This window comes from Bubalus bubalis, chromosome 20 (genome assembly GCF_019923935.1).
Source record: "Bubalus bubalis isolate 160015118507 breed Murrah chromosome 20, NDDB_SH_1, whole genome shotgun sequence".
Classification (NCBI taxonomy): Eukaryota; Metazoa; Chordata; class Mammalia; order Artiodactyla; family Bovidae; genus Bubalus; species Bubalus bubalis.
In genome coordinates, this window is record NC_059176.1 from 22,478,031 (window position 1) to 22,504,834 (window position 26,804).

Consider the following 26,804-nt stretch of genomic DNA (forward strand, 5'->3'; position numbering starts at 1 on the left):
GGTCATAACTTTACTTCCAAGGAGTAGGTGTCTTTTAATTTCATGGCTGCAATCACCATCTAAAGTGATTTTGGAGCCCAAAAAAATAAAGTCTGACACTGTTTCCACTGTTTCCCCATCTATTTCCCATGAAGTGATAGGACCAGATGCCATGATCTTAGTTTTCTGAATGTTGAGCTTTAAGCCAACTTTTTCACTCTCCTCTTTCACTTTCATCAAGAGGCTGTTTAGTTCCTCTTCACTTTCTGCCATAAGGGTGGTGTCATCTGCATATCTGACGTTATTGATATGTCTCCCAGCAATCTTGATTCCAGCTTGGGCTTCTTCCAGCCCAGCATTTCTCATGATGTACTCTGCATATAAATTAAATAAGCAGGGTGACAATATACAGCCTTGATGTACTCCTTTTCCTATTTGGAACCAGTCTGTTGTTCCATGTCCAGTTCTAACTGTTGCTTCCTGACCTGCATATAGGCTTCTCAAGAGGCAGATCAGGTGGTCTGGTATTCCCATCTCTTTCAGAATTTCCCAGAGTTTATTGTGATCCACACAGTCAAAGGCTTTGGCATAGTCAATCAAGCAGAAATAGATGTTTTTCTGGAACTCTCTTGCTTTTTCCATGATCCAGCGGATGTTGGCAATTTGATCTCTGGTTCCTCTGCCTTTTCTAAACCAGCTTGAACATCTGGAAGTTCACGGTCCACATATTGCTGAAGCCTGGCTTGGAAAATTTTGAGCATTACTTTACTAGCGTGTGAGATGAGTGCAATTGTGCGGTAGTTGGAGCATTCTTTGGCATTGCCTTTCTTTGGGACTGTAATGAAAACTGACCTTTTCCAGTCCTGTGGCCACTGCTGAGTTTTCCAAATTTGCTGGCATATTGAGTGCAGCACTTTCATAGCATCATCTTTCAGGATTTGAAATAGCTCAACTGAAATTCCATCACCTCCACTAGCTTTGTTCGTAGTGATGCTTTTTAAGGCCCATTTGAGTTCACATTCCAGGATGTCTGGCTCTAGGTGAGTGATCACACCATCATGATTATCTGGGTTGTGAAGGTCTTTTTTGTACAGTTCTACTGTGTATTCTTGTCACCTCTTCTTAATATCTTCTGCTTCTGTTAGGTCCATACCATTTCTGTCCTTTATTGAGCCCATCTTTGCATGAAATGTTCCCTTGGTATCTCTAATTTTCTTGAAGAGATCTCTAGTCTTTCCCATTCTGTTTTCTTCTATTTCTTTGCATTGATAGCTGAGAAAGGCTTTCTTATCTCTTCTTGCTATTCTTTGGAACTCTGCATTCAGATGCTTATATCTTTCCTTTTCCCCTTTGCTTTTCGTTTCCCTTCTTTTCACAGCTATTTGTAAGGCCTTCTCAGACTGCTATTTTGCTTTTTGCATTTCTTTCCCTGGGAATGGTCTTGATCCCTGTCTCCTGTACAATGTCATGAACTTCCATCCATAGTTCATCAGGTACTTTGTCTATCAGATCTAGTCCCTTAAGTCTATTTCTCACTTCCACTGTATAATCATAAGGGATTTGATTTAGGTCATACCTGAAGGTCTAGTGGTTTTCCCTGCTTTCTTCAATTTAAGTCTGAATTTGGCAATAAGGAGTTCATGATGAGCCACAGTCAGCTCCCGGTCTTGTTTTTGCTGACTCTATAGAGCTTCTCCATCTTTGGCTGCAAGGAATATAATCAGTCTGATTTCGATGTTGACCATCTGGTGATGTCCATGTGTAGAGTCTTCTCTTGTGTTGTTGGAAGAGGGTGTTTGCTATGACCAGTGCATTCTCTTGGCAAAACTCTATTAGTCTTTGTCCTGCTTCATTCTGTATTCCAAGGCCAAATTTGCCTGTTACTCCAGGTGTTTCTTGACTTCCTACTTTTGCATTCCAGTCCCCTACAATGAAAAGGACATATTTTTTGGGTGTTAGGTCTAAAAGGCCTTGTAGGTCTTCATAGAACTGTTCAGCTTCAGCTTCTTCAGGGTTACTGGTTGGAACATAGTCTTGGATCACCGTGATACTGAATGGTTTGCCTTGGAAATGAACAGAGATCATTCTGTCATTTTTGAGATTACATCCAAGTACTGCATTTCAGACTCTTTTGTTGACCATGATGGCTACTCCATCTCTTCTAAGGGATTCTTGCCCACAGTAGTAGATATAATGGTCATCTGAGGTAAACTCACCCATTCCAGTCCATTTTAGTTCGCTGATTCCTAGAATGTCCACGTTCACTCTTGCCATCTCCTGTTTGACCACTTCAAATTTGCCTTGATTCATGGACCTAACATTCCAGGTTCCTATGCAATAGAGGGCATCAACTCAAGCTAGTGAGATGCAAAATATTCCCCAGACATTTACCCCTTCATAGAATTTCTGCCACTCAGAGTCAAATTGGTTGACAGAAACGCGCAGCCATCTCGTTTTCTTCGGATCTGCCCACTGTGACTGGCTTAGAAAGTTTTCAAGAAAACGTTTCCTTCCCAAGGAGAATAGCACTAAACTGAAACAAATAAAATGTTTAAATAAACGTCTACATATCAAAAGACCATGTCAACTGCAATGAGACTTATATGTATAGGCATGTGTGAGTGTGAGTGTGAAAGGGAAAATGAAGTTGTTCAGTCGTGTCCGACTCTTTGCAACCCCATGGACTGTAGCCTACCAGGATCCTCCATCCATGGGATTTCCCAGGCAAGAGTACTAGAGTGGGTTGCCATTTCCTTCTCCAGAGGATCTTCCCAACCCAGGGATTGAACCCAGGTCTCCTGCATTGTAGGCAGATGCTTTACCATCTGAGCCACCAGGGAAGTCCTAGGTATGTCCATAGATATTTGTACATATACCCATAAATAATGTGAGATACAGATTGATTTCAATGTTTGCCATAATGTGGGATTATGGAATTATATCTCATAATTTGGGAACTCAAAAAATAAGAGTTCAACACCAGTGAAGGAATAAAAATGGAATAAGCAAGGAAATGAAAAATAAAAACGACTCTGCTTTTTCCCAGAGGACTGCTTCAGCAAGAATCTTTTGGGCAGTTTTGGTTAAGAACTCACTTGACCAAACTAGACTTAGGGAGGACCCTAACCTCCTGTGGAGTGACTAAAGGAAACTTTAGTTTCCAGACTCCCTTCCCACTTCCAGAAGGCTGGGTAAGAGCACTCTACAGTCTTAAAAGCTAAGCGTCAGACTTCTAGTTTCCACTTCACTAGAGAGAACTCAACCATGAGGCTAGTCTCCCTCCTCCCTCTATTCCTGCATCGTCTTCCCCTCTCCCTTCTCCTTCCACAAAGCTTACTGTTTAATGGGGGTAGAATAAGTTCTCTGCTAATACCAGGGGTGGAAGAGGGAGCAGTAGTGTCAAACTGAGCCCTCTGGGATGCTACTATAGGAGAAGGGTATCAGTCCAGACCCATCTGAGAATATGAACTCCCCACTTAGACTTCTGAAGCATATTTTGATGCTACATGGAATTATCTGGAAGAAAATAAGAAATTTATTGTCTAGACAAATATAATCTAATGAATATTCTACCAGGTATTTCCCCCAAGAGGATTTTCTTTTTCCTTTTTGCTGAAAAGAAGTCAAACTTACAACTGCAACTGAGATTTCATTACAAACTTTCCCATTAATTTGGCCTAACAATTCCAGTTCAAATGCCACACTCTATTTCCTGTGTTCTAATGAAGGGCACACAACTATCAATTAATACATTTTCAGCTCTTGTCCTACTTGATCTCTCTGTTAATCAATCATCCCCACTAAGAATGTTTCCCTGTGTAGGTTTTCTGACTCTGCTCTCTCTAGGTTCTGCATTTAGCCCTCTTATTATTCAGTCATGTGTTTCTTCATTGGTCTGCCTCAGCAATCGTCTTTTTTTAATATTTCAAATTAATTTTTTAAATTTACACAGGGGAAAAACTTTTTTTGCCTTTAATTGCAAGCATATCTTGTTTTATTGAGCTTCGCAGATACTGCACTTTGTACAAATTGTGCAATCTTGCCTCAAGCAAGTCTATTGGCACCATTTTTTCAACAGCATTTGTTCAGTTCGTGTCTCTGTATCATATTCTGGTAATTCTCATAATATTTCAAACATTTTCATTATTATTGTAGTTGTTATGGTAGTTTGTGATCCTCAATGATCCTTGATGTTTCTACTGCAAAAAGATTGCAACTAACTGAAGGCTCAGATGATGGTTAACATTTTTTTATCAATAAAGTACTTTTTAACTAAGATAGGTCCATTTTTAAGACATAATGCTATTGCACACTTAATAGACTACAGCATTGTACAAATATAACTTTTATATGAAGCAAAACAATTAATGGGAGTCACTTTATCGCTGTTTGCTTTATTGCTGGAACCAAACCTACAATATCTCCAAGGCAAGCCTGTAGTGTTTGCAGGGCATGTTTTTTTCCCCAGTCTTTTTACTTTTACCCTTCTATATCTTATATCTAAAGTCTGTTTCTTGCAGCCAGAATATTGTTGGGACTTTTTAAAAATTCTAATCTAACATCCTCGCTATTTCAATTGGGGTATTTGGAGAATTTCCGTTTAATGTAACTGCTGATAAGGTTGGATTTAGGTCTACCATTTATTGCCTGTTTTCTGCTGGTCTCCTCCATTTCTATTCCTTTGTGTTCTCTTTCCAGACTTATCTGGGATTATTTTAAATTTTTTAATATTCCATTTTAATTAATCTACTCTTTTTGACTGTGGAGGTCACATTTGAGAAGAAACCTGGAATAAAAGGTCATGAACCATATACAGATCAATAGGAGGAGTGTTTTCCACATAGGGAATAGCTTGTGTGAGGACCCTGAGGCAGGGAGGGAGCCTGGGATTTCCAAGGCATAGCAAAAGGCCACAGAGGAGTAACCTGAGTGGAGAAAAGACGAACATTGACAATGAAGTCAGATCAGTGAGCAGCAGTCAGGTCACTGGGGTCTTGGTTGGCTACAGTCAAGAGTTCAGATTTTGGCCTAAGTGCGATGGGAAGTCCCTGGAGAGCTCTGAGCCGAGGAGTAGCTTGCTCTGCTTTATGTTTTTCAGAGGCATCTCTGGCTGCTGTGTGAACAGCACGTAGAGGGACAAGAGCAGAAGCAGCGAGTCCAGATGGAAAGCTACTGCAGGAACCCAAGCAGGAGAAGGTAGAGGCTGGAAGGAGGAGGAGAGCAGGGGTAAAAAAATGAGAAATGACTGAATTCAAGATATGTTTTGATGGTAGAGCTGACCACACTGGTTCATGATTTAGACACGGGGTGTGAGAAAAGAGAGAGGTCAAGAATGATTCCCACCAGACCGTGAGCTCCTCAAGGACTGGAAATCTGTCTTATTTGTCTCCATATCTTCAATGTCAATGTTAGTACCAATCCTGTCTGAAGGAATACAGGATTTGGAATCAGGAGAGATCTAAGTTCAAATCTTGTCCCAGTACTTCCTGGTTGACTCAGTTCAGTTCAGTTCAGTCACTCAGTTGTGTCCGACTCTTTGCAACCCCATGAACCACAGCATGCCAGGCCTCCCTGTCCATCACCAACTCCCAGAGTCCACCCAAACCTATGTCCATTGAGTCAGTGATGCCATCCAGCCATCTCATCCTCTGTCATCCCCTTCTTCTCCTGCCTTCAATCTTTCCCAGCATCAAGGTCTTTTCAAATGAGTCAGCTCTTCGCATCAGGTGGCCAAAGTATTCGAGTTTCAGCTTCAATGTCAGTCCTTCTAATGAACACCCAGGACTGATTTTCTTTAGGATGGACTGGTTGGATTTCCTTGCAGTCCAAGCGACTCTCAAGAGTCTTCTCCAACACCACAGTTCAAAAGAATAAATTCTTCGGCACTCAGCTTTCTTTACAGTCCAACTCTAACATCTATACGTGACTACTGGAAAAACCAGAGCCTTGACTAGACGAACCTTTGTTGACAAAGAAATGTCTCTGCTTTTTAATATGCTATCTAGGGTGGTCATAACTTTCCTTCCAAGGAGTAAGTGTCTTTTAATTTCATGGCTGCAGTCACCATCTGCAGTGATTTTGGAGCCCAGAAAAATAAAGTCAGCCACTGTTTCCCCATCTACTTGCCATGAAGTGATGGGACCAGATGCCATGATCTTAATTTTCTGAATACTGGGATTTAAGCCAATTTTTGACTCTCCTCTTTCACTTTCATCAAGAGGCTCTTTAGTTCTTCTTCACTTTCTGCCATAAGGGTGGTGTCATCTGCATATATGAGGTTATTGATATTTCTCCCAGCAGTCTTGAATTTAGCTTGTGCTTTCTCCAGCCCAGCGTTTCTCATGATGTACTCTGCATATAAGTTAAATAAGCAGGGTGATGATATACAGACTTGACGCACTCCTTTTCCTATTTGGAACCAGTCTGTTGTTACATGTCCAGTTCTAACTGTTGCTTCCTGACCTGCATCCAGGTTTCTCAAAAGGCAGGTCAGGTGGTCTGGTATTCCCATCTCTTTCAGAATTTCCCAGAGTTTATTGTTATCCACACAGTCAAAGGCTTTGGCATAGTCAATAAAGCAGAAATAGATGTTTTTCTGGAACTCTCTCACTTATTCAATAACCTCTTTAGAATATCAGCTTCCTCATCCGTAAGTTACAATTGTAAATCATGCAGTATTGTTGAGAACATGGCAGGTATAACTGTACAATAACTCAAGTTAATGTTGCTGTTAAGTACTAAAGGAATACTTAGGTGGGTAGTAACATGGGCCCTGTATTTAATTCTCCAACAGCTGAAGTCTTTTGCTTCCAAACTTCATTTTCCTCACTTTCTCCACCCAACACTATTGCCCAGAGTCTCATAGCTTTTTTGCCTATTCCAAAGACATTCTTTAGCTTTCCCTACCTGAGGGAATTCCAAAGGGCACATCTCAAAACCAAAACCTAAGGGAGTTCAACTCTTGAGATTACATTTCACCATAGTATAAATTGGCTTCCCTGGCGGCTCAGTGGTAAAGAATCCACCTGCCAAGCAGGAATCCACCTACCACATGCCAAGTTCAGTTTCTGGGTCTGGAAGATTCCCTGGGAAGGAAATGGCAACCCCCTCCAGTATTCTTGCTTGAGAAATCTCACAGACAGAAAAGCCTGGTAGGCTGAAGTGCATGTGGTCAGAAAGAGTCAGACACAAATTGTAACTGAGCACGAACACGATTATGTAAACTGCCTAGAATACAGTATCTCAGTCACTTCTTTAATAATAAGTAATTCTGTGGCACAGAATCTCAAAAGATGGCTCCAGAAGTTGAAAAATAATACCAGTTATATTTGAAGGTGAAAAAACAGGAAACACTCCCTTACATAATTGTCTGTTGTGGTTCCTGAGAAACACAGAAGAAAAACTACCATTACTTAATGGCAAACTTCAAATTACTATTTGATTTTTGCCTATATCTCTTAATTCCTAATTTAACTCTATATAGACAATACAGATAAAAATGAGAACAGTGAACTTTGTTTCATTATTCTATAAAGAAATCCACCTGTTTCTTATCTGTGTATTGCATATGCTATCTTCTATTGCAATTCTGAGTGCCTGTTCCCACTAACTTAAAAGCCTATTCAGGATGGGGAGCACAGGTATACCTGTGGTGGATTCATTTCGATGTTTGGCAAAACTAATACAATATTGTAAAGTCTAAAAATAAAATAAAATTAAAAAAAAAAACAGCCTATTCCCAGTAACTTATTCTGGGCTGCTATTCTCTGCCCACGTGAAGCAAACAGATTTATTTTGACATATTTTCAATGTGGAATGAGGAAAACTATGAACGAGGAAGAGCACTGAGCAGCAAAGTAAATGACACTTAAATCATTTTAATTTTTGCCTACAGCTAAGACACTTCCTTAGGAGAGATGATAGTCTTGCTATTTCATCAATTTAGAATTTTTTTTACATATTATCTATTCATTTGTATTAAAAAAGTAAAAAAACACTTTTGCAAAGATTCTATCATTCAAAGTACTTCATCACAATTCTCACTAAAGTTGAATTATTGTTCATTAATAATGCCATTTATTATCAAAAAAACTTTTTCACAGGTTTTCAGAAGTGAATATACAAAATCAAGTGGGTTCATTTTTACAAGTAAACAGAAAGGTTTACCTCTAATGCGAAATTGAACTGTTCTAATTCTGCATAGATGAGTCCACGATTAATGAAGGTGTTCAAAGTCACAGTTTCTCCAGCATTAAGAAGAAGCACAATTCCATAATCTGTTAATGCCTAAAAATGAAATAATCACTTACAAGCTAAAGTCAACTCTTTAGAGCATTACTACATTGACCACGGACAAACTAGAACCTCATAATTAGTTCTTTAATGTGACTTAAAATTTAAGGCCGAAAATAATCATTTGTTAGGTTTAATAGGTCCACTTAATTAAATACTATGGATGCTGCTACTTTCTAACAAATGGGGTTCGCTGTGCTTGTACTTCACATGCTATCCTAAGCATTTTTATTGTGCGTGGATTGAAGAGGGCACGCAGCACCCTTCCCCAACTCAACAGTTTCACAAAATGACTATTGACATTAAAGCAGAGCACTTGTTAACCTTTTGAAGTTTAACTGCTTTATAGTGTTTTATTGTTTTCATCACTGAAACCTAAGTTTTACTGAGGCAGAGATTATTCATTTTGTTCCCCATTGTAAAGCCAGTAACTAGCACCATGCCTGCACTTACTAGGCATTTGATAAATTTTTGTTGAGTGAATAAATCATAAAGCAATGAAAACAGATCTTAATAAAACTAACAAATGAGCACTTGTTGGAAAATTACTTCAATATTCTCTCTTTTAAAGATAGTCTAAGCTGAGAATCATCTCAGAGGACCTTTTTCCATTTGTTATCTTTTTTTTTTTTCATTCAATAAATAGGTTTTTACTCTGTACCAGGTACTAGGAGTATCCCAAATATCGGTTGGAACTGAATCTTTTAACTCTGAACATTTTCCTTCTGAACATTTTTCCCAGAAGAGCCATATGGTTTCATCAGAAAAGGGCCAAATCATATATGCCTGTAGCATGTGCTAAATGAAAATGCAAATAAATAGTATTTTACTATTTGCTTAGTTAGTGGTTCTCCTCTAGTGTTTTGTGATGGGGAACTCGACATCTAAAAGAATTGTACAATTAAACATCCTATATGTATATTGTGGAATAACTATAAATAACACTGACAGGCTGTAAAAATAATTCATAACACTTGTAAAACAAAACTAGAATGTTTGCAATTTTCCTATCATGGAATCACATAATTAAAACCTGTGTATATATCATGATGCCTTAGAAATCTACTAAGTAGCTGAATATATAACACAAGAGGAAACAAAAGCTTGGAAATTAGATTTCATGAAGGTCACAATGAGCAGGCTTTGTGCTTTGTCTCTACTATTGTTACTAAACTTTCAGTCTTGGGAAAGTTACTTAACATTAAGCCTCAGTTTTCCTATCCACAAAAAATGGAATATTAATAACATCATATTGTTATAGAAGTCCACTTTAAAATATTAGTTTTTTTTAGATTTTTGATATGGACCATTTATTGAATTTATTACAATATTGCTTGTTTTATGTTTCAGTTTTTTGGCCCCAGGATATGTGGCATCTTAGCTCCCCAACCAGGGATCAAATCTCCACCCCCTACACTGGAAGGTGAAGTCTTAACCATTGGACTGCCAGGGAAGTCTGTAGTCCTTAAAATATTGATTGAATGTTGGTAAAGCATTAGCCCAGTGTCTATCACACAATAAGCCCAAAATGGGTGATAACAGTTACTACTTTTATTAACATAAGGGGGTAGGAACCAGACTTCACCTTTTCTTAGTTTTTATGAAACTGTATCTTGGGAGTGCATTTTTTGCACAAAATTACTTGGGTTTGCTTGGTCCTATTATGGCAGGAATGCTGAGAAACAGGTGGAGGGAGAAAAAAGGGAGGAAGTGACACTATAAAATGACATCCGCTCCACGTGCTGGAGGTCAGATGGTTTCACAAAGCCACCTAAAGACTGTTAACCAGAAACAAACCAACCTGTGGATGCCGATACAGGTCCCTATTCCCTGTGGGACTTGGATGTGTTTCTAACCTCTCCCTGTTTCCATTTCTTCATCTGTAAAATGAGCCCATTGGATGAAACGCATTGGGTACCAGGCCACTCTAAAATAGCCAATATGTTCTTATTCTAGTTAGATTCCCATTTACATAGATTTTCATTTTCCTTATTCATAGAGCACCAGCTCTGATACCAATCAGACAAAACAAAAATAGTACTTCCCTGCCCAGACCCCAACCATTGTTTGCAAGTTCAGGGTTACCCAGAAAAGGCAGGGATAGGGGTGGGGAGGAAGCTGTCAAAGATACCTGCTGTGCAGGTTACTCTAATAAATGATCCTTTAATTGGCTCCTAGAATGGTAACAAGAGCCTGTGTTAAAATTAGTTATTCATTTGTCAGCATTTCTGGAGGAAACCTGAAAATCCAGTTATCGGCAATTTTATATCCGTTTAGACAGAAACAATATTTCTCAACTTCTTTCTTCCATAGGAAATAAATCACTAAATTTCTAAATGTTTTAAACAGATTTAACTTTCCAGGTTTTAAGGAAATTGAGGGAGTGTATCCACACACAACAGCAGGAACACAATGCAGTCTTTTAAAAGAAGGCATCATCAACAATGAAGTGATAGAAACAAAGAAGAGGAGATAGGAGGATAGCAGAAACGGAAGCAAGAAATTGGGCAGAACGCTAAGAAACTACTGATCTGCTCCCCAGTGAGGAATCTTGACTGGAAAAGGACAAAATTGACAAGGAGAGACTGGAGAATGAAGTAAGATTCAAAAATATAAAAAAGGGCTTGCACAGGTAGAATCTGGAACAGGATAAATAGAGAAAAAAGGTTTGCTTCAACCATCAGTTAGGCTTCAAAATGGTCTCTGAGCTGGAAACCATCACTCAAAACTGCCTGCTGCATCTGTGGTCTTAGCACTGTAACAAAATACCTCCCCAGGCTATTCTAGTTAATGTTGAGATTGTGAAGCAAACAATATTGCTAGTGATCACTGCTTAAAAATTCTACACAGAATTTATCAGTGGAAACATTTTTCTCAAATGAGAAACACATAACCCATGTTAATTTACACAGCCCTTAAATGCTTTTATAAGCATTATAAAATTAATTTTCATTTGACGTTGCATAGATTGTATACGAAAATTTGCTAAGCACTAACAAAAAATTAAATATTCTTTAAAATGGTTCTTTGGCATCTCAAGTTTTGTGTGTATTTCCACAGGAATTATTTTTCCAAAATTGTAACAGAAATAATAAGAAAATACGCTTTAAATATATTTACAAATCTTACCATTTGAAGTTCATTTATCTTGGTGTAACATAATGCTCTGTTATAAAATGCTATATAACTGTTTTTATCCATGTTGATAGCTGTAGTTAAATCTGTAATCGCTAGTTTATAATTCTACAAAGAAAACATAATTAAGTGAGAAGAGTTCATCATAATGGACTTAAATTTAGTTGTAAAATAAATTCTTGATTCTATCGGAGTTTTGGGACTACTCATTTAATCATTCTGTGTATCATCCGTGAAATTAAGACAATCAAGCTAATCTTTTACAGAATTAATTAAGAAGGTCCCTTGGTAGGAACTGTTATTATAGTTTTTCTCATTTGCAAATAAAATTCAATATACAAACAACTATTAACGGTTATCTTTTTTCCATTGTTGCTATATGTATCTGTGTGCTTGGTTGCTCTCTTGTGTCCGACTCTGGAACTCTATGGACTATAGCCTGCCAGACTCTTCTCTCCATGAAATTTTTTAGGCAAGAATACTGGAGTGGGTTGCAATTTCCTATTCCAAGGGATCTTCCCTACCAAGGGATCAAACCTGCGTCTCCTGCATTGACAGCCAGATTCTTTACCACGAACGCCACCCAGGAAGACCCCTGTTGCTATACAGCAAGCAAAAAAATTAATTTCTTACGGATAAAAGAGAAGCAAGCTAATTCACCCAACAAACATTCACCAGAGCCGGCTTGCTTCTGTCATAGTACTGTCATATCACGTAATTGTCATGTTTTCTACCCACGTTCTCTTTTGCTTCTTTTTGATGCTTCCCTGATAACTTAGACATCCATTTTTATAGACAGTAATTTTCACAGAATTAACAGGTAATGCAAGGTCTTACCTTTGTTTTAAGGTATTATTTGCAAAATATTTCATATGAAATATCTACAAAGACATGTCAGAAAAGAAAAATAGGGAGAAAAAAATATGCCAAGAAGCATTAGACATCATAGTGTTGCTCACACCTTTTAATTCAGTAATATCCATTTAGGAACCATAACCTTTGATTTTGTTCCATGTGTATTATTTAAAATAGTAAAATAAAAAAAAATTCAAACAATCCAAATGCCCAACAATAAAGTGGTTAAAATATACTATGATGGAATAGTATGCAGTCATTAAAACTGGTATCATCTTCAACGATTAAATATAAGAAGCAAGGCACAACACAGATTATTTAAGTAGCACAGTCCCAGTTTTTGGAAGTATATATTTTATTAGGAAAAAAAGACTACATGAAATACACCAAAATGTTCTCAGGAATTACCATCTGATGGTAGGGAATCAGGTGATTTTAACCTTCTTTATTCCTCATTGTATTTTCCAAATTCTCTATAATGAATACTATTTCCTTAATAAAAATATATAATTAATGCCATTTAAAATATAAATGTCAAAAATAAATATCACTATTTTATGAAAAATCATTAACTGAAATCCCTTTTGATGTACCGTCAAAGTGCAACACCTTCTGTGTAGTTCTGCCTCATTCCATGGCAATTCTCCTTTCACAGAGAGAAAGGGGAAGTGAGTCCCTCCTTGGCATCTGAGCAGCCACACACCCTAAAATACCAGAGCTTAAGGTAGGAAATTCCTTACCCTGCTGTAGTATTTCAGAACTCCTCTGTAGACATAGGCACGCACACTCTGAGGGTAAATTTTGATGGCCTCATTACAACTCAATATTGCTTTGGAGTATCTGCCTTTCAAACCATAGTAGGCTACTCGACTTAAATATGCCTTTTCAGAGAGAGGAAGAAAGCGGAAACAGATTATTTCAGTAAAAGCATCAGTTCTGCCAAGATATATATGGTAGTTGGAACAAATTTATGCCATCCAAAGTTGATATAAATCTGACTTTTTGTCACTCTCTTTTATTAAGAAAACTTCAAACTCACAGAATATTGAAAGAATAGTACAGTGAATACCCATACACCTACCACCTAGATTCAATAATTATTAACATTTTGTAATTTTGTTGTTATCTAATTTTTTCTGAACAATTTGAAAATAAGTTGTAGACATTTTAAAAATTCACCCCAAGTCTTTCAGTATACATCTCCTTTGAAGAAGACATACTCCTACACAACCACACTACCACTGTGTATCTAAAAAAATTCATAGTATTTCCCTAAATTCATCTGATATTTCATCCATATTCAAATTTCATACACTTTTAAAATCAAGATCCAATGGAGTTTCATCTATTGGATTTTATATTGTCTCTATAGTCTCTTAAAAGGCAGGATACAATGTAACAGCAAAGCAAGAAGTAAATAAATTTATTTACATAATATAGTATATAAAATCATAATGATTAATAGGTACATTAAAATATTAACAAATTTATATACATTAAAATTCACAAAGCACTTTTACCTATATAATATCCCTATTGGAAATCATATTTTCAGTTCAATGGAAAATACAGATAATATATAGATTATTAAAACAGCTGTAAAGTAGATAAAAGTAACTGTTACTAACTAATAACAATAACACTTAAAGATTTAATAGTATTAGCAAATTTTTAACACACTCTCCAAACCAGAGCAATCACCCATTTAAATACCTGGTAATGTTTTGGATCAAGGGTAATCGCACGATTGAAATCCAGGATCGAGCCACTCTTATGGAGTTTGACTTTACAAAGCCCACGGTGATAAAAGCTTTCTGCAAAATCAGGATTTGCTTTCACAGCTTTTGTAAAAGAATCAAAAGCCTAGAAGAGCATATGGGTAAAAAGCAAATCATTCAGTGAGTAGAATACATTAGTTAAAAAGTTAATACATTACAGTATATAACTATTATTGAAAAGTTTTTATTTTTTGGTCATTTTAAAGATGTTTTTCCCAGTGAACCTTGTGGAGCCAAAAAAAATGAATGACCCAGGTTTATTATAATTTACAGGTTCCTTTATTCACAGACTAACGTCTACATAATTCATGTTGTTACAATACTTTTGGAGGTGTAATTTTTTTTTTTATTTATGTATTTATTTGGCTGCACCGGGTCTTAGCTGTGGTATGCAGGCTCTTTAGTTGTAGCATATGGGATCTAGATCCCTGACCAGGGATCAAACCTGGGCCCCCTGCATTGGAAGCACTGAGTTTTAGCCACTGGGCCACCAGGGAAGACCCTAAGAGGACTTTAATCATTATGTGTCTTATTGTGGTTCTTCAAAGAAATCACAATTAGTATTTATTATTTCCATGAGGACCAGCAGATACATAGCTACAAAATTTCAAAACAAAAGAACTCCAAAGGTTTTTCTAACATTGTAAAGCAAAACTAGGTTTCCCCTGCTTGTCCAAAGGACTAAGAACATGAAAAATATTTGTAATTAATCTCATATGTATTGTAATTTCTTAATGGAAAACTAATCAAGTGCAATTCTCTTTTAAAGTTATGAAGATACAGGTGGACACCATCCACCATTATGAATATAAGGACTGGAATGGTGTGTGGGTGTGTCTGTCTGTGGGTGTGTCTGTGTAGCTGTGAAATATTCAAAAAGAGCTAATGATATGTTATTTACATATTTATCATATCAGTGAAAATTTTGAAATGGAAACTTGTATAAAATAGTCAAATATTATTAGGTTGGTGCAAACATAATTTTGGTTTTTGCACTGTTGAAATTTGCCATTTGATATTGGAATACATTCTTAAGTAAATGTGTTTACATTATGTTATTTTAATACACATTTCTCACTTTATGTTTTTTTGCTAATGATTTATTGCTGTTTATTTTATGTTTATTTTCGATTATAGAAATGATGTTAGACAAAAAGCAAATTTGAGCAATTTTCTTATTGGAGTTCAAAATAGGTCATTAAGCAGCAGAGAAAACTTACAACATCAACAACGCTTTTGGCCCAAGAACTGCTAATGAATGTACAGCACAGTGGTGGTTCCAAAAGTTTTGTAAAGGAGACAAGAGACTTGAAGATGAGGAGTGCAGTGGCTGGCCACTGGAAGTTGACCACGAAAATTGAAAACCATCATCAAAGCTGATCCTCTTACAACTACATGAGAAGTTGCCAAAGAACTCAACGTCAACCATTCTACAGTTATTCTTCATTTGAAGCAAATTGGAAAGGTGAAAAAGTTTGATAAGTGGGTGTCTCATGAGCTGACTCAAAATCAAAAACGTTGTTCTGAAGTGTCATCTTCCTTTTATTCTACACAACAACGAACCATTTCTCAATCAGATTGTGACAAAAAGTGGATTTTATACAACTGACAATGACTTGCTCAGTGGGTGGGCAAAGAAGAAGGTCCAAAGCACTTCCCAAAGCCAAACTTGCACCAAGAAAAGGCCATGCTCACGGTTTGGTGCTCCGCTGCTGGTCTGATCCACCGCAGCTGTTTGAATCCCAGTGAAGCCATTACATCTGAGAAGTATGCTCAGCAAACCGATGCGACGCACTGAAAACTGCAGCACCCACGGCTGGCATCGGTCAACAGAAGGGGCCCAGTTTTTCTCCATAACAATGCCCGACTGCATGTCGCACAACCCATGCTTCAAAAGTTGAATGAGTTGCGCCACGAAGTTTTGCCTCATCCACCGTATTCACTTGACCTCTTGCCAACCGACTACCACTTCTTCAAGCATCTTGACAACTTTTTGCAGGGAAAACGGTTCCACAGCCAGGAGGATGCAGAAAATGCTTTCCAAGAGTTCATCGAATCCTGAAGCACAGATTTTTACACTACAGGAATAAACAAACATTTCTTGTTGGCAAAAATATGTTGTTGTAATGGCTCCTATTTTGATTAATAAAGATGTGTTTGATAAGGAAGAAGAAGCACCAGTCACAGAAGCTGGTGCTCTGTGACAACCTAGAGGGGTAGGATGGGGAAAGAGGTGAGAGGAGGTTTAAGAGTGAGGGGACATATATATACCTATGGCCGATTCATGTTGATGTATGGCAGAAACTGTCACAATGTTCTAGAGTAATTATCCTCCAATTAAAATAAAATTAAATTAAAAAAATGAGGATTTGTTTGAGCCTAGCTAATAATGATTTAAAGTTCAAGGTCCAAAACTGCAATTACTTTTGCACCAACCTAATAGATAAATACTTAATAATTGAATAAACTGGTTTGCAATGAACCTGGCCATCTTAACAGCCAGTTTGCTCTGATTTTAATTGTTCAGTTGTCAATAAGAGAAATCAGTGTCCTAATCGTTTTCCATTTATCCTGCATGACATTGATGCACTCAATGTACTGACAATGTGATAAGTAAATTTATACTAAGTGATGAAATTATTTTGCTATAATAATTTCTTACAATTAGATTTATTGTTTTGGTGGGAAACACGCATTAGTCTTTGGAATATTATCAACAAACAAGCATTAATAAAATGTGTTGAATAAATAAGACAATGTAGTAGGTTTTACAGTGTGCAGACTGACTATAGTAAGCCAAGCTTTACCAGAAGCTCTGGTCTAGTCCCTCACCGCTTAGGTGGCCTTTGGAAATGGAACTGAATGTAAGGAAACAATTTCTAAAACTGTGAAAAACTTATATGCCTAAATACACAAAATACCAGTTGTAAGTTGCCTTCTTCCATGTAACAAAGACCCAAGTGATACAGACAGTCTGCTGAAGCTGCTAAGGGATTCGGTCCTTTGTCAGAATAAGAAATGAGATCCAATGCCTTTTTAAACAGTCTCATGGCTTCCTATAATGATTTTAAAAAAGAGAGAGTGAGGGAAGGTAATGTTTCTCTGTAATATTTATTTAACGCAGCAGCCTACCTAGTAAAGGGAATCCTGAGTACACAGCCTTACTCTCATTTGACATGAGGACACACAGATCTGGTAAAGACATGGATCTTGTCAGTGCATGGCGAGCGAGGACCCAGGTGGGGAGTCTGACCTACCCACGTGCCTGGCCTATAAGCAGGTATGTAAGTAGGCTTACACAAATGGACTTTTGGAACTGTAATTTCTAAATTCTTTTCTTTTTTGTGAAAATTTATGTGAGTTTAATCTATGAAATAGAGCCATACAAGACTAATTTCTAAGTTCTAAAGGGTATTTTCTCATACTCTTCAATCAGACTTCAATTTATAGACCAGTTTATGACCAGTTGCCTAGTAAGTCTCCTGAAGGGAATGCTGGCCAGCTGTTATGTAGTAAAAGTTCTCTACTGACAATCTCTGAGGCGGTTTTAATCACCCTTTATTTTGTTCTGCTGTGCTCTCAAGGAGGTTCCATTGACACGAAAGAATAAATTAACATCAAAAATTACCCATTTAAACTATTCCACCAAAACAGTTGAAATTCATTAATGAAAAAAATTCAATTTCCCAGATAAAGACAGCTTTTCATAATTACTGACTCTGTGTATTAATCCATATAGAAATGCAGATGCTTATGATTCTTTAGCCCACTTAATGACATGAAATTGCTAAAGAAATGATGAGGTTTAACTTTGATATGCAGTGTCCTTTGTGCCCACCCTTGGTTTCTGCCACATATTTACAGTCTATCTCAACATTCAGTGGCTCAGCTGGTAAAGAATCTGCCTGCAAAGAGGGAGTTGGGAAGATCCTCTGGAGAAGGTAACAGCTATCCACGCCAGTATTCTGGCCTGGAGAATTCCATGGACTGTATAGTTCATGGGGTTGTAAAGAGTTGGACACGACTGAGAGACTTTCAACATTAAACACAAGACCTTGCTACAGAAAAAAACACCAATCAACTTCTCAGTTTCCCTCCTTTTTAATTTTCAAAGTCCCTCTATCTTCTTCATTTCCATCTCTTTCTCTCCTGCCTTTGGATGGTTTCTTCTTCTCAGAGCTAACTCCTTAAACTGTGCCTTTGACCCCAACTCATCCCCATAGAAGCCTACCAGTTCCTTCCACTTTTGAATCTCTGCCCCTCCATTGTCTCCTTGACTCCCTACAGTCTTCCATCACATTTACTTTAAAATGAACACATCTTCACTTCCTCCTGCTTTCTCCTTCAGCTGATGTCCCACCTCTCTTTCCTTCACTACTACAGAAAGTAGTGGTCATCCTGGCGAGGTTTGCAAGGAAGGCATATTTACATTCTAAACACAATACTCTGGGGATAAAAACTTTGAAGAGTTATAAGACTATTACATTAAGTCAAGCAAACTAAAAATATGTTCTGAATTAGAACTAATGACCAGAGAAATAGAGAAAGGAAGTGGATTTGAGAGACATATTTAGAAAGTAGAACCAAGAGAACATGACTATTGATTTGGTATAAAGCGCAAACAAAAGTCACCTAAGATTTCTAGCAGAACAATGTCAGGGAGGCAGAGAGGTTAAAGGAAATTTAGGGTTATTCCCAAGAAGGAATTCAATATCATAAAGGTGTCAATTATCCCTAAAATAACCTGGAGAGTCAATGCAGTTCAGTCAAAATTCCAGCAGGATTTCTTGTTGCTGTTGTTTTTATTGAGGCATAGTGGCAACCCACTACAGTATTCTTGCCTGGAAAATCCCACAGACAGGAGCCTGGAGGGTTACAGTTCATGTGATCACAAAGAGTCAGACACAACTGAACGACTGAGCATGGATATTTACAATAGTGTTAGTTTCTGCTGTACAAAAAAGTGAATCAGCTATATGCATACATATATCCTTCCCTCTTGGACCTCCCTCCCTCCCACCCCTATCCCACCCATCTGGGTCATCTTAGAGCACTGAGCTGAGCACCCTGTGCTATACAGCAGGTTCCCACTAGGGTTTTTAATGACTCTTGACAAGCTGAATTTTAAATGTGTATGGAAGAGTAAAGGCTAAAAAATAACCAGGGATTTCCTGAAAAAATATGGTGTGATGACTTGCTCTACCAGATGTCAAAAATTACAATGAAGCAACAGTAATTAAGACATTGTATTATTAAGCCAGGGGTAGAAATATTGACCAAAGGAACAGAATAGAAAGCCCAAAATCAGTCCCTCACATACATGAAAAGCTACAACAGGACAGATGTACTACTTAAATCTTTGATTGAGGAGAACACTTCAGTAAATGATACTGGAACATCTGTGTATCCATATGGGGAAAATTGAAATTTTATCAATATCTCACATTCAAAAATATCTATTTAAGGTAGAGAGAGATCTTAAACTGGAGAAGGGAATGGCAAACCACTTCATTATTCTTGCCTTGAGAACCCCATGAACAGTATGAAAAGGCAAAATGATAGGATCCTGAAAGAGGAACTCTCCAGGTCAGTAGGTGCCCAATATGCTACTGGAAATCAGTGGAGAAATAATTCCAGAAAGAATGAAGGGGTGGAGCCAAAGCAAAAACAATACCCTCTGGTCATAGAAGTAAAGTCCAATGCTGTAAAGAACAATATTGCATAGGAACAAGGAATGTTAGGTCCGTGAATCAAGGTAAATGGGAAGTGGTCAAACAGGAGATGGCAAGAGTGAATATCGACATTTTAGGAATCAGTGAACTAAAATGGACTGGAATGGTCGAATTTAACTCCGAGGACCATTACATCTACTATTGTGGCCAAGATTCCTCTAGAAGAAATGGAGTAGCCATCATAGTCAATAAAAGAGTCCAAAATGCAGTACTCGGATGCAATCTCAAAAAGGACAGAATGGTCTCTGTTTGTTCCAAGGCAAACCATTCAATATCACAGTAATCCAAGTCTATGCCCCAACCAGTAATGCTGAAGAAGCTGAAGTTGAATGGTTCTATAAAGACTAACAAGACCTTTTAGAACAAACACCCAAAAAAGATATCCTTTTCATCATAGGGGAATGGAATGCAAAAGTACAAAGTCAAGAGATTCCTGGAGTAACAGGAAATTTGGCCTTGGAATACAAAATGAACCACGGCAAAGGCCAGCGGAGTTTTGTCAAGAGACTTCCAACAACACAAGAGATGACTCTACATATGAACATCACCAGATGGTCAACACCGAAATCAGACTGATTATATTCTTTGCAGCCAAAGATGGAGAAGCTCTATACAGTCAGCAAAAACAAGACCGGGAGCTGACGGTAGCTCAGATCATGAACTCCTTATTGCCAAATTCAGACTTAAATTGAAGAAAGCACGGAAAACCATTAGACCATTCAGGTGTGACCTAAATCAAACCCCTTATGATTATACAATGGAAGTGACAAATAGATTCAAGGGATGAGATCTAATAGACAGAGTGCCTGAAGAACTAGGGACGGAGGTTCGTGACTTTGTACAGGAGGTAGTGATCAAGATCAACCCCAAGAAAAAGGAATGCAAAAAGGCAAAATAGTTGTCTGAGGAGGCCTTACAAATAGCTGAGAAAAGAAGAGACATGGAAGGCAAAGGAGAAAAGGAAAGATATAAGCATCAGAATGCAGAGTTCCAAAGAATAGCAAGGAGAGATAAGAAAGCCTTCCTCAGTGATCAATGCAAAGAAACAGAGGAAAACAATAGAATGTGAAACTAGACATCTCTTCAAGAAAATTAGATACGAAGGGAACTTTTCATGCAAATATGGACTCAATTAAGGACAGAAATGGTATGGACCTAACAGAAGCAGAAGATATTAAGAAGAGGTGGCAAGAATACACAGAAGAACTGTACAAAAAGATCTTCATGACCCAGATAATCATGATGGTGTGATCACTCACCTAGAGCCAGACATCCTGGAATGTGAACTCAAGTGGGCCTTAGGAAGCATCACTACGAACAAAGCTAGTGGAAGTGATAGAATTCCAATTGAGCTATTTCAAATTCTAAAAGATGATGCTGTGAAAGTGCTGCACTCAATATGCCAGCAAATTGGGAAAACTCAGCAGTGTGCACAAGGACCGGAAAAGGTCAGTTTTCATACCAATCCCAAAGAAAGGCAATGTCAAAGAATGCTCAAACTACTGCACAATTGCACTCATCTCACACGCTAGTAAAATAAAGCTCAAAATTCTCAAAGCCAGGCTTCAACAGTACATGAAACGTGAACTTCCAAGTACTTCAAGCTGGATTTAGAAAAGGTAGAGGAACCAGAGAGCAAATGCCAACATCCGTTAGATCATCCACAAAGCAAGGGAGTTCCAGAAAAACATCTACTTCTGCTTTATTGCCTATGCCAAAGACTTTGACTATGTATATCATAACAAACTCTGGAAAATTCTTCAGGAGAAGGGAATACCAGACCACCTTACCTGCCTCCTAAGAAATCTGTATGCAGGTCAAGAAGCAACAGTTAGAACCAGAGATTGAACAACAGATTGGTTCCAAATTGGGAAAGGAGTACATAAAGGCTGTATATTGTCACCCTGCTTATTTAACTTATATGCAGAGTACCTCATGTGAAATACCCAGTCTGGATGAAGCACAAGCTGGAATCAAGATTGCTAGGAGAAATATCAATAACCTCAGATATGCAGATGATGGCTGCATGGCGCAGGAGTGGCAGCTGCGCAGTGCAGGAGCTACCCCACGTCCAAGGTCAGGAGCTGCAGCCGTGAGGAGATACGCCATGTTGAAGGTAAGGAGTAGCGGCTGCGCTTTCCTGGAGCAGCTGTGAAGAGATACCCCATGTCCAACGTAGTAAGAGAAACACAAGTAAGATGGCAGGTTCTGAGAGAGGGCACCAGAGGGCTGATAGACTGAAACCACAATCAAAGACAACTAGCCAATCTGATCACATGGACCACAGCCTTGTCTAACTCAATAAAACTAAGCCACGTCATGTGGGGCCACACAAGATGGACAGGTCGTGGTGGGGAGGTCTGATAGAATGGGTCCGCTGGAGAAGGGAATGGCAAACCACTTCAGTATTCTTGCTTTGAGAACTCCATGAACAGTATGAGAAGGCAAAGAGATAGGACACCAAAAGATGAACTCCCTAGGTTGGTAGGTGCCCAATATGCTACTGGAGATCAGTGGAGACATAACTCCAGAAAGAATGAAGGGATGGAGCCAAAGCAAAAACAACACCCAGTTGTGGATGGGACTGGTGATAGAAACAAGGTCTGATGCTGTAAAGAGCAACATTGCATAGGAACCTGGAATGTCAGGTCCATGAATCAAAGTAAAAGGGAAGTGATCAAACAGGAGATAGCAAGAGTGAACGTCGACATTCTAGGAATCAGTGAACTAAGATGGACTGGAATGGGTGAATTTACCTCAGATCAGGAATCCCTTAGAAGAAATGGAGTAGCCATCATAGTCAACAAGAGTCCAAAATGCAGTACTTGGATGCAATCTCAAAAACGACAGAATGATCTCTGTTCATCTCCAAGGCAAACCATTCAACATCATGGTAATCCAAGTCTATGCCCCGACCAGTAATGCTGAAGAAGCTGAAGTTAAGCGGTTCTATGAAGACCTACAAGACCTTTTAGAACTAAACCCAAAAAGTACATCAAGGCTGTATATCCTTTTCATTATAGGGGACTGGAATGCAAAAGTAGGAAGTCAAGAAATATGTGGAGTAACAGGCAAATTTGCCCTTGGAGTACAGAATGAAGAAGGCAAAGGCTAATAGAGTTTTGCCAAGAGAACGCACTGGTCATAGCAAACACCCTCTTCCAACAACACAAGAGACAACTCTACACATGGACATCACCGCCAACACCAAAATTAGACTGATCATATTCTCTGCAGCCAAAGATGGAGAAGCTTTATACAGTCAGCAAAAACAAGACCGGGAGCTAACTGTGGCTCTGATCATGAACTCCTTATTGCCAAATTCAGACTTAAATTGAAGAAAGTAGGAAAAACCACCAGACTATTCAAGTATGACCTAAATCAAATCCCTTATGATTATACAGTGGAAGTGAGAAATAGATATAAGGGACTAGATCTGATAGACAGAGTGCTTGATGAACTATTAACGGAAGTTCGTGACATTGTAGAGGAGACAGGGAGCAAAACCGTTCCCAAGAAAAAGAAATGGAAAAAAGCAAAATGGAAGTCTGAGGAGGCCTTACAAATAGCTGTGAAAAGAAGAGAAGTGAAAAGCAAAGGAGAAAAGGAAAGATATTCCCATTTGAATGCAGAGTTCCAAAGAATAACAAGGAGCGATAAGAAAGCCTTTCTCAGCTATCAATGCAAAGAAACAGAGGAAAACAATAGAATGGGAAAGACTAGAGATATCTTCAAGAAAATTAGAGATACCAAGGAAACATTTCATGCAAAGATAGGCTCAATAAAGGACAGAAATGGTATGGATCTGACAGAAGCAGAAGACATTAACAAGAGGTGGCAAGAATACACAGAAGAATTGTACAAAAAAGATCTTCATGACCCAGATATCACAATGGTGTGATCACTCACCTAGAGCCAGACATCCTGGAATGTGAAGTCAAGTGGGCCTTAGAAAGCATCACTACGAACAAAGCTAGTGGAGGTGATAGAATTCCAACTGAGCTATTTCAAATTCTAAAAGATGATGCTGTGAAAGTGCTGCACTCAATATGCCAGCAAATTGGGAAAACTCAGCAGTGGCCACAGGACTGGAAAAGGTCAGTTTTCATACCAATCCCAAAGAAAGGCAATGTCAAAGAATGCTCAAACTACTGCACAATTGCACTCATCTCACACACTAGTAAAATAAAGCTCAAAATTCTCAAAGCCAGGCTTCAGCAATACATGAACCGTGAACGTCCAGATGTTCAAGCTGGATTTAGAAAAGGCAGAGGAACCAGAGATCAAATTGCCAACATCTGCTGGATCATCGGAAAAGCAAGAGAGTTCCAGAAAAACATCTATTTCTGCTTTATTGACTATGCCAAAGCCTTTGACTGTGTGGATCACAATAAACTGTGGAAAATTCTGAAAGAGATGGGAGTGCCAGACTACCTGACCTGCCTCTTGAGAAACCTATATGCAGGTCCGGAAGCAACACTTAGAACTGGACATGGAACAACAGGCTGGTTCCAGACAGGAAAAGGAGTACATCAAGGCTGTATATCGTTAACCTGTTTATTTAACTTATATGCAGAGTACCTCATGCAAAATGCCCAGTCTGGATGAAGCAAAAGCTGGAATCAAGATTGCCAGGAGAAATATCAATAACCTCAGATATGCAGATGACACCACTCTTATGGCAGAAAGTGAAGAAGAACAAAAGAGCCTTTTGATGAAAGTGAAAGAGGAGAGTGAAAAAGTTGGCTTAAAGGTCAACATTCGGAAAACTAAGGTCATGGCATCTGGTCCCATCACTTCATGGCAACTAGATGGGGAAATAATGGAAACAGTGAGAGACTTTATTTTAGGGGGCTCCAAAATCACTGCAGATGGTAACTGCAGCCATGAAATTCAAAGACACGTGCTCCTTGGAAGAAAAGCTATGACCATCCTAGACTGAATATTAAAAAGCAGAGTCATTACTTTACCAACCAAGGTCTTTTTAGTCATAGCTATGGCTTTTCCAGTAGTCATGTATGAATGTGAGAGGCGGATTATAAGGAAAGCTGAATGTCGAAGAATTGATGCATTTGAACTGAGGTGTTTGAGAAGACTCTTGAGAATCCCTTGGACTGCAAGGAGATCGAACCAGTTAATTCTTAAAGGAAATCAGTCCTGAATATCCATTGGAAGGACTGATGCTGAAGCTGAAACTCCAATATTTTGGCCACCTGATGCGAAGAACTGACTCATTAGAAAAGAGCCTGATGCTGGCAAAGATTGAAGGCAGGAGGAGAAGGGGACAACAGAGGATGAGATGATTGGATGGCATCACCTATTTGTTGGACTTGAGTTTGAGCAACCTCCAGGAGTTGTCCAGGGAGGCCTGATGTGCTGCAGTCCATGGGGTCTCAAAGAGTCAGACACAACTGAGTGACTGAACTGAACTGAGATCTTACATTTGAAAAGCAAAACTTTTAAACTCTTAGAAGTAAATATTGGGAAATAGCTTACAACCCTGGTGTATAAAGGGAATTTTTAAACAAGAAATTTTTTTAATATTTGTATTTATTTATTTGACTGTGTCAGGTTGTGGCATGTGGGATCTAGTTAGTTGACCAGGAATCGAACCCAGGCCCCCTGCATTGGGAGCACAGAGTCTTGGCCACTGGACTACCAGGAAAGTCCAAACAAAAATTTTTTTAAGGGTGTGATAATGAAACAAAAAGTAGATAGTCAACTACATTAAAATTAAGATCCTCTGCTCATTAAAAGACATCATAAAGAAAATTTAAAAAGCAGGCACAAATTTTAAGAGAATATATGACACACATGCCACCAACCAAGGATTCGTACACAGAACTTATTTTTTTCAACGCCAAAAATCAATATGAACAAGACAAACAAAAATGTGTACAGGAAATGGATAGAACAGGAAATGTGAGTGGCTATTAACCTATAAAATGACGCCTCAACTTTCGCTCAAACTGAAAAATGTGAATTAAGACCATAGACAGTTTTATGCACCAAATTGACAAAAATAAAGTTGACAATATCAGTTATCATAAGATGGAGATAAGCAATAATACTCATACACCACAGGTACAAGAATAAATTGGTGGAAGCCTATGGAATGATGTGCCCTTTTCTTGAAAGTCAAACACTTATATCCTCTGCTGCTGCTGCGAAGTTGCATCAGTCATTTCTATGCGACCCCATAGACGGCCTCCCACCAGGCTCCCCCATCCCTGGGATTCTCCAGGCAAGAACACTGGAGTGGGTTGCCATTTCCTTCTCCAGTGCATGAAAGTGAAAAGTGAAAGTGAAGTCGCTCAGCCGTGTCCGACTCCTAGCGACCCCATGGACTGCATCCTCTATGTTCCAGCAATGTTAACAGAAGACATGAAAAAGAATGCTTATAGCAACCTTACTCTTAAGAGGAAAAAGAAATTAAAGGGAATAACCTAAATGTTAATTAACAGAAGAATCAATAAATGAATGGCATGATTTAGTTTTGTTAAAAAAATGTATATATAAGCTGTAATTCTAAGCACAATATAAAAAATCCATTAATGAGTTTAGTAAACATTACTGAAACGTTTTTTACCTTGTTTCTCTTGGCCTTCATTTGAGCTTTTGCTAATAGAGTACACATGGGGACATCAGGCTTATTCAACGTGATCCCATCCAAGACCTGAATGGCCTTGTCATGGTTCTCACAAAATGAATAAATGAGTGCCTGCTGTATAGGACTCAACTCAATGAAGCCTGAAAGGGAAAGAAAGTTTATCAATAACTTTGCCAAGTATCTAGACTTTGATATAATTGTTTTTAGGCAGTCAAGCAATTCAATATTCTGTTTTTTCAATATGAATTTAATAAATCAATATGATACCAAAATCTATTTATTATCAATAAACAATAAAACATTCCAATTACAAACAAAAAAATAATAGTGTAAGCTTGATATAGCCTGTAATAATCTCGGGGCTTTGCAGGTGGTAAAGAATCCACCTGCCGATGCAGGAGACACAAGAGATGTGGATTCGAT

At 38.3% G+C, this 26,804-nt stretch overlaps 1 protein-coding gene across 1 annotated transcript in view; it reads right to left on the reverse strand.

The window, feature by feature from the left end:
* TTC6 (tetratricopeptide repeat domain 6) overlaps positions 1–26,804 on the reverse strand; it is a 207,088-nt gene that overhangs the window by 25,565 nt on the left and 154,719 nt on the right. Inside the window, exons 21-26 of the mRNA XM_025270952.3 lie at positions 26,361–26,521; positions 16,961–17,095; positions 13,975–14,124; positions 13,002–13,142; positions 11,401–11,514; positions 8,146–8,265 (exon numbers count right to left, since the gene is read on the reverse strand). Of these exons, the coding sequence (XP_025126737.3) occupies positions 8,146–8,265; positions 11,401–11,514; positions 13,002–13,142; positions 13,975–14,124; positions 16,961–17,095; positions 26,361–26,521 (821 nt within the window). The remainder of the gene's footprint in view (positions 1–8,145; positions 8,266–11,400; positions 11,515–13,001; positions 13,143–13,974; positions 14,125–16,960; positions 17,096–26,360; positions 26,522–26,804) is intronic.